The following is a 13,476-nucleotide window of genomic DNA, read 5'->3' as shown; positions in this document are numbered from 1 at the left end:
GGAGGGGATATATATGGTCTGCATTGTGTTCGAAGAGTGCTGAGTATCATCTTGGAAATATCTGTAGGCCAGTGTAATATTGCGCGCAACTTTGATGTGCATATAAAGAGCAGTAGATGTACATCTTCTAATACCCCTGCCAAATCATGCATTCTAATCTAATCTAATCTCAAGAATGACATTCACAGAAATTTGCCTTCTTGTTCACCTCTGTTTTTGTTCTGCTTCCGTCTAGCGCCCCGCTGAGACGACAAACCATGCGAATATGTTAAAAGCAGAAACATTGAATAATGATAATCAGCTGATAAAATTATTAGACTAGGCCAGATTTCGCTCATCTTTAGTACTGAATGTAATTCTCACAGGACTTTCGTGTTTTATGGAGCGTGATTCTAAACAATTAGTTATCGACTGTTGGTCGCCGCCCACCACCGTCTTAATTTCCCATTTGCAGTCGTGGCGTGACAACCCAATGCCTACATACCCTTGAAGCTCCGATGAAAGAAAACACCTGCCAGTAACCCATACTTGATGGTGGTGGAAGGTGTCCTTTCGGTGCAGCATACAATCTGACAACAGCTAGATACGATACATATGCAAATCCCCGTCCCACCCCGCACTAGCTATTAATCCGGGGTCAAACAAGGCCCAATCTGCAGCCATTACAAACTCCGTATGGTTTTGATGACTAAATAGTTCTCTTAAAGGTGCGGCTGGTGGCAGATCAGTTTGCCAGCTACATCAAAATCAGCATCGAAGTCGACAGGATGTGTCGAAATAAGACAAATGAACGTACACTCTACAAGTCATATCGTAGCCTGCACTCAGTAATCTGGTTCCATTATGCGGGTCCCATTTCACTTTCCTCGCCGGTAAACCATGTTTTCCCACTAGCCTTACCGCCATCTTCTCTGCGTTGCGAGGTACGTGTCTTAAATCCACCGTACTGACCCCTCCATCTTGAGAAGAGAACGCTAGCAGCTGTGGAGTATATTTATTCCAGTCACAGCTAAGTATTTCTCCAGCAGAACGTGATGACATTGGATTAGGGGCGGCGGAGGGAGGGAAGATTTCTTGGATGGGGGAGGGGAGAATACGTGTATCCCATATCCGGATAAACCCATCAGAAGCACAAGTCGCGATAATGGTTGGTGAATGAGGAGACCAAGTGGAGGAGTATATTTGGCCTGCATGGGCAGGTATGGTTAGGATTGATGACTGTCGATTGGGGTTCCACTATGGTCACAGCAAGTCTTTGTTAACCCCAAACTTTTTCGAGCATGAAACGAATAATAATGGAAACGAACGATTTTGACAGATTGGTCCCATGAACCAGTCACAAACAATTCCTTTTCAATGTTGTTCCATTCGATGGACGTGACTTCAGCCGTATGTTCTTGCCAAGCTTGTATAGGTAGTCCCTACCACCGAAAAATAAGAGTGATGTCTCCCAAATGACAATCCCATCGGAGGCGACAAAACTTACTTCGAGAGCGAGATCAAAAAGTTTGATGGCACCGTTACCGCAAGCTGCTGCTATCTGATTCCTATAAGTAATGGATGGTCATTATACGTTCCGGTCGCTGCCGTCTCCATCATCAACACCTTCTCTCAACATCTCCTATAACTGTAACACATCCCCCAGTCTGAACATCTCGCTTCTCCCAGACAGTTCTCACAAGCTGAGCAACTTACTCGTGTATCTCGCTCCAAGCCACGTCATACACGCAATCTGCTGTATCCCAACTTCTCACCAGCCCCAATCCACCCGCGACCTGCTGGTCCATCTTGACGACGTGCACCCTGCCATTGCCGACTAGCCCAAAGTTGGAACCGGAAGCAAGAGCCAAATGATGATCGTAAAACGGAGAGAAGGCGAGGTTGTTATGTGCAAACGGAGGGAGAGAGAGGCGGAGGTATTGCATGGTCTGTGGCTATAGAAGCATGACTTAAAAGTATCTATTGTAGGTACGGAAGGCTGAGGCCTGAGGTGTTGGATTGCCGGAATTTGCTGGTGGAGGCAAGTTCGCTTCACTTCCGCCAGCCGCGTTCTTGGATTCCCTGGGCAGCCCGGCTATTTTATGAGTCTGATAAATGCTCCTCGACTAACAAAGAACCTGCCAGCAGGTCCTCATCTGAGCTTTAGTCGGTCATCACAAGGCTTAATAATATCCAATGCAGACTTGCTCGGCAGCACAGAGGAATGATAACTAGAAGTTCTTGCACCATCCGACATCTTCTTTGTCACATCACCCATAACTTCTACATACGGCTACAGAAGACCACAACATTCCTTGACTCTAACTACATCTCTTTCTTCAGGGGTTGCATTAAGCAGTAAGGACGAATCGGTACTTGGGAACACCCTTCCTGAAATCGGTGAAGGCCTTGCCAGCTTTCGCTATGGGTCTGGTCTGCACCCAAGGACGGATATTGTGTTTGACTACAGTGGCGAACATGTCTGCGTGGTCTTTCGGGGAGCCGATCATAGAGCTAGTGACCGATTTACCGAGCAAGTCCCATACACCGAGAGTAGGGTAACCAGACTCCGCGAGACCGAGGATCACCTAGGGCCGTAGCATTAGTGAGTGGCCGGGAAACTGCCGGCGGAAAGACGTACAATGTTTCCTAGAGGACGGAGCAAAGGAAGGTAAACCTCCTTGAGAGGCATGTTGTCCTGATAACTGGTGCAGATGATGAGATCAAGGGTGCTGAAAGCAGCCTTGACAGCTTTTTCGTCAGAAGTGTCAAGGTGGGCATCAGCACCAAGCTTAGCAGCGTCCTCTCGCTTGCTACTACTGGAAGAGATGGCAGTAACATGGGCACCGGTGGCCTTGGCGAATTGCCTAATCCCAGATTGTCAGGATTGAAAACATTGACGGGAGCAGCTCAACTTACGAGACCCACATGTCCCAAACCACCAGTGCCGACGACACCAACCTTCACTCCGGGACCAGCCTTATAGTGTTTGAGGTGAGTGAAAACGGTCACACCAGCACAAAGAAGAGGGGCGGCATCGACGGAAGAGACTTCTTCAGGGATCTTAATGGCGAAATGGCCCTTGGCCTGGTCTATTAGAATATAAATCAGTCACGGGCTTTCCTTTAGTTGGCAGGGATTAGCCTACAGTAATCGCTAAAGCCGCCCTGGGTGTATGGCTGGCTTTCGCTCTCAAGGGGAGACAAGAAAGCGTTCTGAGATTTGGGGCAACTGAGGCATCCGCGTGAGATTTTTTTGTGGTTAAAGTATTAGGTGAAAGGGACTCACTAGTTTTCAAACTCGTCCTTGCACCTAGCACAACTTCTGCAAGACCCAGCCTGACCACCGAAACCGACGCGCTCCCCCACCTTGTGCTCAGACTTGGGACCAGCCTTGACAACGGTACCGACGATCTCGTGACCAGTGATGGTAGGACCAGGTGTTTTCATACGAACCATGTGGACGTCGCTCTACGTACATGGCACAGCGTTAGCGAGACCCAACATGCGGAAAGTCTGCTCACATACACCGCAAAGACCTCAGCACTCGACTTTGACGATGACATCATCATCTTCAAACTTCCTTGGGGTATAGCTGTGGGGTTTGAGTTCAATTTCGTCGCCACGCTGAGGAGAGTAGGCAGCCCATCCAGTGAACTGAGAGGGAATAGAGTTGGACATTCTCAAATTGTTGATTTGTTGTGGCAGTGGAATGTTAAGGTAATTTTGAGCAGTCTATGGATGATGCGTGGGAAGGCAAGCAGGTGAGAGGCTGTCTTATATATGCGCTTTCCCCCCTCGGTTAGTGGCCTACATGTTGCGGGAAGCCCGTCCGCCAGTAAAGTCGATGCAGTACGGTACATACGTTCCAGGAATAGCAGCTCCTCCGTCCACCATCGCATCACTTATTAAATTATCGTTGCCTTTTACCTCCACCTCCACCTCCACCTCCTCCCATGTGCTTCTACTCCCACCTCCACCTCCACACACGCCTCCACTCCACCTATAGTAAAACCCGCCCGCGACACTCCCTCTTAAACCACCAGCTACACGCCCTCCTCCTTCTACGTATGCAACAAGTCTCCTCACAACCACCATTCGGCATTCATTGGTCAGAGCTTATCTCTCAGCCGTCTGTCGCTCTGGCCCGCCGCTTGGCGTCAATTCTTAGAAAGAACCTCTGGTCGAACCTGCAACTTAACGCTTGAACTGTATCCTATTGTTTCGTTCCTCCAAGTGCCATGAAACGACATGCACGTCCCCTTATGTATCTGACAAGCTTTATATATTGAAAAACAATTAAGCAGTACTAAATAACACTCCCGGTGGTCGAGTATATGTACAGGTACCGACCACACAAAATAATATTCATCATCAACAACAATCATGGAATCGGACTTTGCCGCGCAAGTCCGTGGCGGTCATCGCCGTCAGCGGAGATAAATAATAATAATAATAGAAGAAGGACAAGAGGAGCAACAACAACTAACCAAACAACCAGTCTGTTGTCGTTTATTCAAATTTGCTGTTGACCACTCTTTTCCCAACGGCCCTCGTAATCATATAACTAAGAAATGGCTCCGTCACCAGGGAAGATACATCAACTTCCAGGTACGTCAACACTGCAGTCTTAGAGTAAAGGCTGACACAGAGCAGTCAAGGTGCTGTATAGCCTCGACACTTCTCCCCATTCCTATGTAACGGTACTCAACAATCTTCAAGAAGTTTACGTCCATTATGATGTTGGAGCAGGATCTGATCCGAATCGGAGAGAAGAATTGATGGGTAGCTGCTTTTTGAAAGGCGTTGCTAGAGCCATTTGTTTTGCCAGGCAAGTTTCTGAGTCTCTTCTCCGCACAATAACCCCAATAACAAGCCTTTGACAGTCCGGAATGTATACCAAATCAAGCTTCACTTGATTTTTCAGTATACAACCTCGATCCTTCCCGAAGGTCACCAGCTCCACGCGCTTTTGCTCCTTCAGAGGAGTCTACTTCGTGGACAGGCCGAGGCTTTTTATCGTGGGCGCTCTCTGAAACTTCACCGGGTTCGACGATCGTCAAGGGGCGTTTGACCCAGGATTACGAGTTTTCATGCTCCCAATTTACTCCAGAAGGCGGACTTGAAGGTCTTGTGGCCGCTGCCAATGCAGGTCCACAATCAAGAGAAGATGATGGCAGAGGATGGGGACTCGAGGTCAGCATATCTTTGCGACAAGTGAACCCCGAGGGCAAGGCAGAATTCAAGGGGCGTAAGGAGTTTGAAGAGTCTCTGGCGAAAGGCACTGGTACTGCAGGAAGTCCGGCGAGCACGCCCGGAATTTTGAGTTCTCCAGCTGTGCGGAAATTTGCCAGTCAACAGAATGTTGGCAGACAAGTGCCTGTTGGACAGTCAAAGGAAAAGGTCCATTCGCAAGCACAGTCTCAAGCCCAGCCGCAAAATAGTGGCCCAAGTCAAGGCCAAAACCAATCTCAACGACAGTCACAGACGATCGAAAGGCTTCAGAGCCAAACCGGATCTTCAAGCAGACCGACATCTTCAATGGGCAATCGAACCTCGTCTTCCGGTATACCACCATCATCTTTTCCTGGTGACCCCACGTCCTCAAATTCAAATCAGCTTTCAAGCCGTGCATCATCTACCATTCCACCGCCTCCACCGCCTCCCCAACGCCAGTCCACCACCAATCCTCAAAATGCTCCCACCTTTGCGGAGAGCAGTGCGACGGCTGCTGCCCGTTCTCGCCAAGTCACCCCACCCCCATCACTTCGTTCAAAATCTCCTCCTCCATCAACTCCATCTCGTAAACATCTTCACGCTCTTCTTCGTGCAGACGGGATGATGTCACCCGAACTCGCCCGCCACTTAGCGTCAAATCCGACATTGAGGAATCTGTTGAAAGCCGTGCCGAATAATTCAAATATGTTTACCCAACTGAGAAGCTTTTCAGGTTTGATGGGCGATAAGGGAAAGAAGGATGAAATTGGACAAGGGGCCGGCAGTGGTGCTGCTGGAACGAGGAATAGAGAGGCAGAAGTTGAAAGAGAGGATTCACCTACAGAACCCACAACTCCAACACCGAGCTTGCCACAGCCGAACACACCGTTGACGGTAACACAAAACAGGTCAGCAGCAGCAGGCGCACAGGGTGGTGGGTGCTGTAATTGCGGTACAATGCAATCTGATTGCTGGAGGATTCGGAAGATGAAAGACGGGCCACCTAGAAAAGTTTGCGATGGTTCGTAATTTCTTCGTCTTCTTCTTCCTTTAAATTGCCAAGAACTCCCCTGATGACTAACACTGACCAATCACTTACAGATTGCGGGGTGTACTTCAACGAACACAAGAAAATGCGACCTCCTGAATTGTGGAATCCCAAACTTGCTGCAATTAATGGTCTAGGACGAAGTCAGACTGCTGGGCCATCGTCGACCGCGGGCAAAAGCACTAATGCACCGGACCATAAACGCCGAGGACACAGTCATGACCTGTTCTCGGATGGTCCTGCCTCTGGGCTACGTTCTTCTCCTCGTTTAAAGCGGCGTTCGTCTTCAGACCATCCACCTTCATCTTCACATTCCCATTACAACACTCGGTCTCATCCACCTCAACCTCCTCCCCATACCCTCCCATCACAGGCACATAGTGCCCATGGCCGTGGAGCTGGGGGCAGTGACGCTGGAGGACATACGCCCAGCTCATCAAGTATGACCGGTCATCCGATGGAGAGCCCACGGAAGAGGTATAAACCCAAGACTGGTGTTGTACCGAGCCCGAGAATGGCGACAAGAGCTAGTACACGAGCGAGTGTGGGTACGCCGTCAGACTTTTCGAGCGAGGTGTTTGGCTTTTCGCCGAGGACCATTATGGGGGAGAATAATGTACATGGACATGGTCACTCCCATGGAAGTGGGTATGGAAGCACGAGTAGCACGCCTCATCCTGCACCTACACCTTCATCACAGGCCAACCCGACCCCAAATCCCTCGCACCCCACGCCCAACCCCGCGCATCCTGTCTCAAATGGATCACACCCGACACCCAACCCTTCACATGTTACGCCTGACCCCAACCCGACTCAGCCACCGGCTCATTCGCAACCCCAAACACATCGACCGCAATCCCAAGGACCATCTGATCTTGATCCGGAGTTTGACATTAATGCGTTCCTGTCGTCGATGGATACTTCAACCATTGGTGTGGACAATTTTGATCTAAATAGCCTGTTCACCGGAAATGATGGACAGGAGTTGAATGGGGAGCTAAATCAGGAGATAATGGACTTATTAGCAGGTTGGGAAGAGAACGCAGATGGGCAAGGACAGGAGCAAGGGCAGAGCGAGGCGCGGGCGACTTAATTCGAGGGAGCTGCGTGTAGGGTCATAACAGCTTTCTCCCATGTGGATCATTTTTACGATATACTTACTGTACGGAAAGTCACATGTACAAGATTGGTGAAGTGTTGTTTTGTTTGTTCGAACGGGTGCGATGCATAGCGTACAGACATGGCCAAAAATGTACAGGTATGATAACTATATGAAAAAGTAACAACCTAGAGGAAGCGCTTCCATGCGTGCTTTTCGAATTCCTTGATCTTGAGAGCCTTCTTCTTGGGCCTACAGGAAAAAGTCAGTGATGATAACAAATCATGACAGGAAATACACGTACAATTGGGGAACACGAGGCTCGACAAGTGCTCGCTTCTGCAAAGCCAAGAATCGATCTTTAAACAAGTTGCCTTCCGGCTTGACCTGTCGCAAACTTTCGGCCAAATCTTCACCCAGCTGCACTTCAACCCTCTTCTTTTGCACCCTATACTTTCCGACCTTCTCTCCCTCCTGCTTGCCCCTTCTTTCCTTTTCCTTCTTGGCAAGTTTCGCTATCCTCTCTTTCTCAGCCTGTTCCTTCTGCTTCCTCTCAACTTCCTTCTTGAATGCTGCAAGGGAAGAAACAGAGTTGGCTAATTTACGCTTCTCCTTTTCTTGTCGAGCCGCTTCTTCGATCGCACGTTGTCGTGCTTGACGGTTACGCTGGGCGGTAGTCTTGCGCTTTGAAGCTTTCTTCTCTGGCAAATCCTGATCTCCACTGGACTCCTCGTCATCAGATTCGCCATCGCCGACCAGCATATCTTCGGCAAATTCTGATCGCTTAATATGTCTGCGCGCTTCGACAACAGAGCCAAATTTCTCAATAAGAGCAGCTTCCTCCTTTTCACGCTCAACAGCGGCAAGTTCTTCCTTGTAAGCTTCGTCAATGAGCTTAGCGTGAGACTCTGCAGAAGGGTTATAAGAAACGCCCCCCTCAGGAGTTTCGACAGCCTTGTCGACAGAACCAAGATAAGCGGCTCGCTGACGAGCGATAGTCACGGGCACCTTGACCTTCTTCTTCACAATTGTCTCCTCTCCAAAGCCACCCTCGACTTCAAACTCCTGCTCCTCTTCCCACACATCCTTTTCCACGGGCCCCCTCGCTTGAATATCGGCACTTGCTAAACCAGTGCCATCGGAGAAAGCTTGTGTCTTACGAGCGATGCGCTTGAGACGCTCCTTCTCGGCTGAGGAGAGAAGAGGTTTTTTCTTTTGAGGAGCAGCCTTAGACACTCGAGAAGTGAGGGAGGGAACAGCAGAGCGTTCAGATAGTATGGCAAGAGATCTAAGTGGTTTATGTTGACGTTTCGCCTTCGCCCCGACTTGAGCATCACCGACAACATCGACAGTGAACAGCTCGTTATTGGACTTAGTAGCCATCGGTCCACTGTAATCTTGTCAGTTACCAGATAATACAATACACCAAGTGCAGAAAACCTACCCAGTAACCCTCTCGTCTTCCCTAGCTTTCTCCAACGCCTCCTCTTCGTGCGTTATGTCAATGTTCTTCCTCCATGCCTTCTTACCCTTTCTCGATGGCTGTGAATGGGTTGAAGGAGCTCCCAGATCGTGCACTGGTGCCTTTCCCTTGCCTTTTGACTTCGTACTAGCTGCAGGTCTGTCATATGGTTTGCCCTGGGCCCTAGTTGACGCTCTGGGGACCATTTTTTCAGTTAATCGATTTGTACCAGATGTTGAAAGAATTTGGACGCGGACGAAGGTCCCAAAAACAAAATCCGTCTTCAAACTTTTTTTTAAAAATATATTTAAGATATATCTAATTTCTTAGTTAATTTATCCCGAAATGTCGAAGTCATCCGAGCAAAACGTCCACATACTTTCGACTTGCAAAAAAGACAACATTAAGTCAAAAATGAGCTCAAGACCCATCATACGCTTCGCCCAAACCCCCCTATCGAGGGGCATTGCCACCTCAGTGCCTGCATTTGCGCCTAAGAAAGGTGCGTGCAGTCTCAAGATCTTAGTCTTCCGTTTGGAAATTGTGTATTGACGATGGAATCGCAGCTGCCGCTACCACAGCTAAAGCCAAGCAGGGGTTCGCTCAAAAGAAGAAGGACACTTCTAGTGGCAGTGGTGGAGGAAACGTCAGCTGCAGCCGGAATGACATGGAAGAAACAAAGCTAATATGAGCTGTAGAACAACATCACTTTGAGATACTCTATGTCTGCGAATCCGCCAGACCTTTCTGATCTTCCTAGACTCAATCCTGTATGTAGTTCACACTCGAAAAGGACAATTTTGACAAACTGTAATAGGAAAAGTTCCGAAAAGACAATGTTGGCAAGCCTACCATCTTCTCTCAAGACGTCCAAGACAAGCTCAAGTCTTTCGGCTTGCCTTCAAAGATTGACAAGGAATTTGCTTCTGCTGGTGGACCTGCTAGCGTTGTGAGAGAAGCTACTTTGGACCTTGTGAAGCGTGTGGAGGCCGCAAAAACTGGAAGCAGCAAGCTTGCAAGGTACATTCTTAGTGCGTAAATCGGTTTGTTTCTAATGAATGTGAGCTAATAATAACTGAAGCTGGTGAGCAAGGAAGTGGTAAAAGTGTTCTCTTGGTTCAAAGCGTTGCCTATGCAATCGAGTCCGGATGGATCGTCTTGTATTCTCCCCGAGGCATGTATACAGTCCCATTTAATGATATAATCATCTGTTAACCCTTCGACAGCCTCAAAATGGGTAAACTCCACCTCCCAATACATCTATGATCCTGAAACCAAGACCTACGCCCAATGGGAATCCGCACAAAATATTCTCTCTGTTCTTCTTGAAACCAATAGGGACAAGCTCAGCGCCATTGAACTTTCAGAGAAGGTGGAACTCACGAAGGGCAAGAGCGTGGAGGCTGGAGAGACTGTGGCCGCTTTGGCTCAGCTGGGTGCGAAGGACGACAGGTCGGCCGTCAAGGCTTTGGAAGCTGTTGTTGGTGCACTGGAAAAGCAGACTCAGTGCGTAATCAAGCGGCACGAAATGAAATCGAGCTAATTCTATGTAGATTCCCCGTGTTGTGGGCAATTGACGAGGCTCAAAGTCTCTTCAACACGTCCAAGTACCGTGCCGCTGACTACACTCCCATTGAACCTTACCATCTCTCTACTCCTCGGCTTGCGCTTGACTTTATCGCTGCTAGACGATCCTTCGTATGTTATCATCTCATTCTCTTGAAGAAACATTACTAACAGTAGGTATAGTCTCGAGGCGCTGTTGTCACCTCCCTATCCCTATCTGACCCATCTAACCTTCCTTCTCCTGCAATTCGATCTGCTCTTTCTATTTCTTCATCTAGTCCACTTACTCCTTATACCGCCATCAACCCCTACCACCTTGCTCACGCCGAGAATCTCACTCCCATCAACGTTCCCTACGGTATGAATTCTGAAGAAGCGGCTGGTCTTTTTGAGCTTTTCACCAAGAAGGGCTGGGCTCCCAATGGATCAGATGAGTTGTTCATGGAGAGTTTTATTGCGAGCCAGGGGAACCCTAGGGAAATGGGCAAGGGTTTGAGGAAGACTTTTATGCCGCTCACAGCTTAAATTGATCTTTACTATGCATAGGTATCAAAAGGGTACATATTATCATAATAATCCTTTTCAAACGGAAATGACACAAATAATCGATGCGAAGTCATCCTTTGCGGCCGAAATGATCCTGCTTTTTAGTTGGTGTCGAGGGCTCTACGCTCTTGATCATTGGAGCAGTTGACAATGAAGTGAGAGTATTAATTCAAGAAGACTTCCATCACTCAGCAACTGCAAGGTTCCATCCCTAATCGGAAGCTAAGTTCTAACCAACCAATGTATAACTCGAAATTCCCACCTGACGATACAAAAGCATGACGTGGCAGAGAGAGAACGGGAACAGATCGTAGATGTGACCAACAGATGGATCGCAGAATAAAAAACCATTCATCACTGTTTACTAAACTGTACTGATTCGAAAGCTCTAGGATGAAGTATAATGAAGAACGACGGCAATGAAAACGAGAGATGTAAAGTGCTCAGAAAGGGAAAAAAAATCGCTTGTTACTAAAACGTCTGACGATAGCACGACTCGACCGTATGGCTCCCGTGATAAATTGAGTGGCTCAAATTATCTTATATGTCACAAAGAGAAGTTTTCATGCTCGGGCCAGAGTAAAGGTATAGACGACTCATTGAGTCACAAGCGTGTTATATAAAGTCGATTTTCAAGGCCAATAAGGATAACACAAACATCTTGGAACATTGTTACTCTCCCTTGGTCTCTCATCAGCTCTTAATCATCATTTTGCCGGAGGAAATGGGGCCAGTCTAGATGGTATATCCATTTTGAGCTGGTCTTGAGAGCGGTGATATCGATATACTTGTACGCATTCATCCCCTCTCCGTATGGGTCCCATAATGTCACGCTGATACAGCATTTATTAGCTTTGAACCGCTTATAAGGAAAACACTGTGGTATATAGGAACATACTTTGATTTATTAGTAATGGTGTTGACGGTATAGTACTGGTCTTTGGTGAGAGATGAATCGGGTGTATCTGTTGTGTAGATGAGAACTGGCGACCCATCTACTTTTTGCATAAAGTTCACTGTCCTCACACAGATCAGCAAAAGCCCCAAAAGTAATCCAATGGAGCGCAAGATAGGGGAAACTCACACCATGTCGCATCATCGTCCGGAATACTTTCCCTCACAGCATACTGCCCCGTCAAGTAAACCAATGCCCACATTCCTGCCTCCTCCACCCTCGTACGATTTGTCTCTGTCTTGCTTGGCATCAAAATCTTTCCTTCATATCCTCCCTCTCCATCCGTAGTGTAATAAACTCCGTCGCCACCCATTTTCTCTATGGCCACATCAATTGCCCCTCCCAGCCAGCCTCCCTCAGCGGAGTTATCTGCTAAAGCAGTGTTCGCCTGGTCAAAGGTGATGACTGACGCATTTGGTTGAAGGGGTGCGGACCAAACTGTGAAGGTCGCGCCAGTCGTGTCGTACAAGTCGCCTTGCATGTCCGATACAAGCGAGAGGGGCCACATATGGTTGCATTTCGAGATGGCGCAGAGAGCAGAAACGAGCCAATCTGCGCCGGAGTTGCATTTATAGTCTGTACATTTTGCGACCCCATCAGAGCCGACGAGGGCAGAAACGGGGGTAGAGGAAGAGGGGGAGCTAGCAGTGGTAGAGGCGGAGACGGAGGCAGATTGGTCTTCCACAGTAGCCGAAGCAGTAACCGATCCTGCTGTAGAACTGACCGACACTGAATCTGATGTAGCGACCTGCGAACCGTCCGTCACACTTGCGAAAGCTCCCTTCCCAATTTCACTCGTCACAGATACACCTGAGCTCACACCTGAGCTCTCATCAGGATCCTCAATCCCATCTGAAGCGGAAATCGAGGTCGCCGCTGCTGCAGCAGAGGTTACAGTGACCGAGGCCCCCTGAGAGCCAGAGTCGGAAACTGATTCAGACTCTTCTGCACCACCATCCAGCTCCGAGATGGTGGAGGATTCTTGTGGGATGGAGGTGACGTACGGCTCGGTGCTGACGACAACCGCTGAAGATTCATCCGGACAGTCATTGATGATTTCTGAAGCAGATGTTACTGCAGCAGCAACTGAAGTGATGGGAGCAGAGGTGATTTCAGCAGCGCTAGTTATGACCGCCGAGGATGCTGATTCTGGTAGCGTTTCGGAAAGGATATCCGAGGTGATTTGGGCGGAAGTGATTTCGGGAGCGCTTGTGCTTGGGGAGAGAATGACATTTTCGGTATCAACGAAGGAAGAAGGGGGTCCGTTCCCAATGACTATTCGGAAGCTCTCGTGTCAGAGATTACCTCAACACCGAGTAGAGATGGGCATAAGCGAGCACTCACCCTGCATTGGGAATATGAGGGATAATAAAATGAGCGACAATTGGCGCATGCTGCTCGCCCGAATAGGGTGCTACTTGCAGTGATTATATGGTAACCTGCCGCTTATGCAAATGTGTGAATGGTCCTGTTTATCGTTACACCACTGTCAATGCCCGAATATATAAGAGCCACGCGCCAAGACATGCCGTTCATACTCCTCAAGAGATGATCTATCCCATAAGGGATGTGAGAGTCAGGGGGGGTATGTAAGGAAGGGAGCGT

The 13,476-nt window shown here is 48.5% G+C and overlaps 6 protein-coding genes across 6 annotated transcripts; 2 read left to right on the top strand and 4 right to left on the bottom strand.

Annotated features, from left to right (window-relative positions):
* Positions 1–579: 579 nt before the first annotated feature.
* On the bottom strand, positions 580–1,925 carry CNBA4800 (hypothetical protein; the record flags this gene model as incomplete). The annotated part of the gene is made up of 5 exons (XM_772689.1): positions 580–736; positions 797–1,236; positions 1,308–1,421; positions 1,487–1,547; positions 1,696–1,925. 5 exons carry the CDS (start codon positions 1,923–1,925, stop codon positions 580–582), a joined length of 1,002 nt encoding a protein of 333 aa, XP_777782.1.
* Positions 1,926–2,330: 405 nt separating this feature from the next.
* CNBA4790 (hypothetical protein) lies at positions 2,331–3,544 on the bottom strand (the record flags this gene model as incomplete). Its single annotated transcript, XM_772688.1, has 6 exons — positions 2,331–2,567; positions 2,621–2,833; positions 2,899–3,071; positions 3,128–3,210; positions 3,268–3,449; positions 3,503–3,544. The coding sequence occupies 6 exons, from the start codon at positions 3,542–3,544 to the stop codon at positions 2,331–2,333; spliced, it is 930 nt and encodes a 309-aa protein (XP_777781.1).
* A 1,008-nt stretch (positions 3,545–4,552) lies between these two features.
* CNBA4780 (hypothetical protein) lies at positions 4,553–7,336 on the top strand (the record flags this gene model as incomplete). The annotated part of the gene is made up of 4 exons (XM_772687.1): positions 4,553–4,589; positions 4,635–4,809; positions 4,865–6,216; positions 6,297–7,336. The coding sequence occupies 4 exons, from the start codon at positions 4,553–4,555 to the stop codon at positions 7,334–7,336; spliced, it is 2,604 nt and encodes an 867-aa protein (XP_777780.1).
* A 194-nt stretch (positions 7,337–7,530) lies between these two features.
* CNBA4770 (hypothetical protein) lies at positions 7,531–9,010 on the bottom strand (the record flags this gene model as incomplete). The annotated part of the gene is made up of 3 exons (XM_772686.1): positions 7,531–7,594; positions 7,647–8,732; positions 8,787–9,010. 3 exons carry the CDS (start codon positions 9,008–9,010, stop codon positions 7,531–7,533), a joined length of 1,374 nt encoding a protein of 457 aa, XP_777779.1.
* A 208-nt stretch (positions 9,011–9,218) lies between these two features.
* On the top strand, positions 9,219–10,895 carry CNBA4760 (hypothetical protein; the record flags this gene model as incomplete). Its single annotated transcript, XM_772685.1, has 8 exons — positions 9,219–9,306; positions 9,371–9,450; positions 9,503–9,574; positions 9,622–9,835; positions 9,886–9,978; positions 10,031–10,310; positions 10,358–10,502; positions 10,554–10,895. The coding sequence occupies 8 exons, from the start codon at positions 9,219–9,221 to the stop codon at positions 10,893–10,895; spliced, it is 1,314 nt and encodes a 437-aa protein (XP_777778.1).
* Positions 10,896–11,616: 721 nt separating this feature from the next.
* Positions 11,617–13,222, bottom strand: CNBA4750 (hypothetical protein; the record flags this gene model as incomplete). The annotated part of the gene is made up of 4 exons (XM_772684.1): positions 11,617–11,749; positions 11,815–11,932; positions 12,001–13,146; positions 13,216–13,222. 4 exons carry the CDS (start codon positions 13,220–13,222, stop codon positions 11,617–11,619), a joined length of 1,404 nt encoding a protein of 467 aa, XP_777777.1.
* Between the last annotated feature and the right edge of the window lie 254 nt (positions 13,223–13,476).

This window comes from Cryptococcus neoformans, chromosome 1, assembly GCF_000149385.1.
Source record: "Cryptococcus neoformans var. neoformans B-3501A chromosome 1, whole genome shotgun sequence".
NCBI lineage: Eukaryota > Fungi > Basidiomycota > Tremellomycetes > Tremellales > Cryptococcaceae > Cryptococcus > Cryptococcus deneoformans.
The sequence above is the reverse complement of the archived record's forward strand: the minus strand, read 5'-3'. Positions and strand labels throughout refer to the sequence as shown.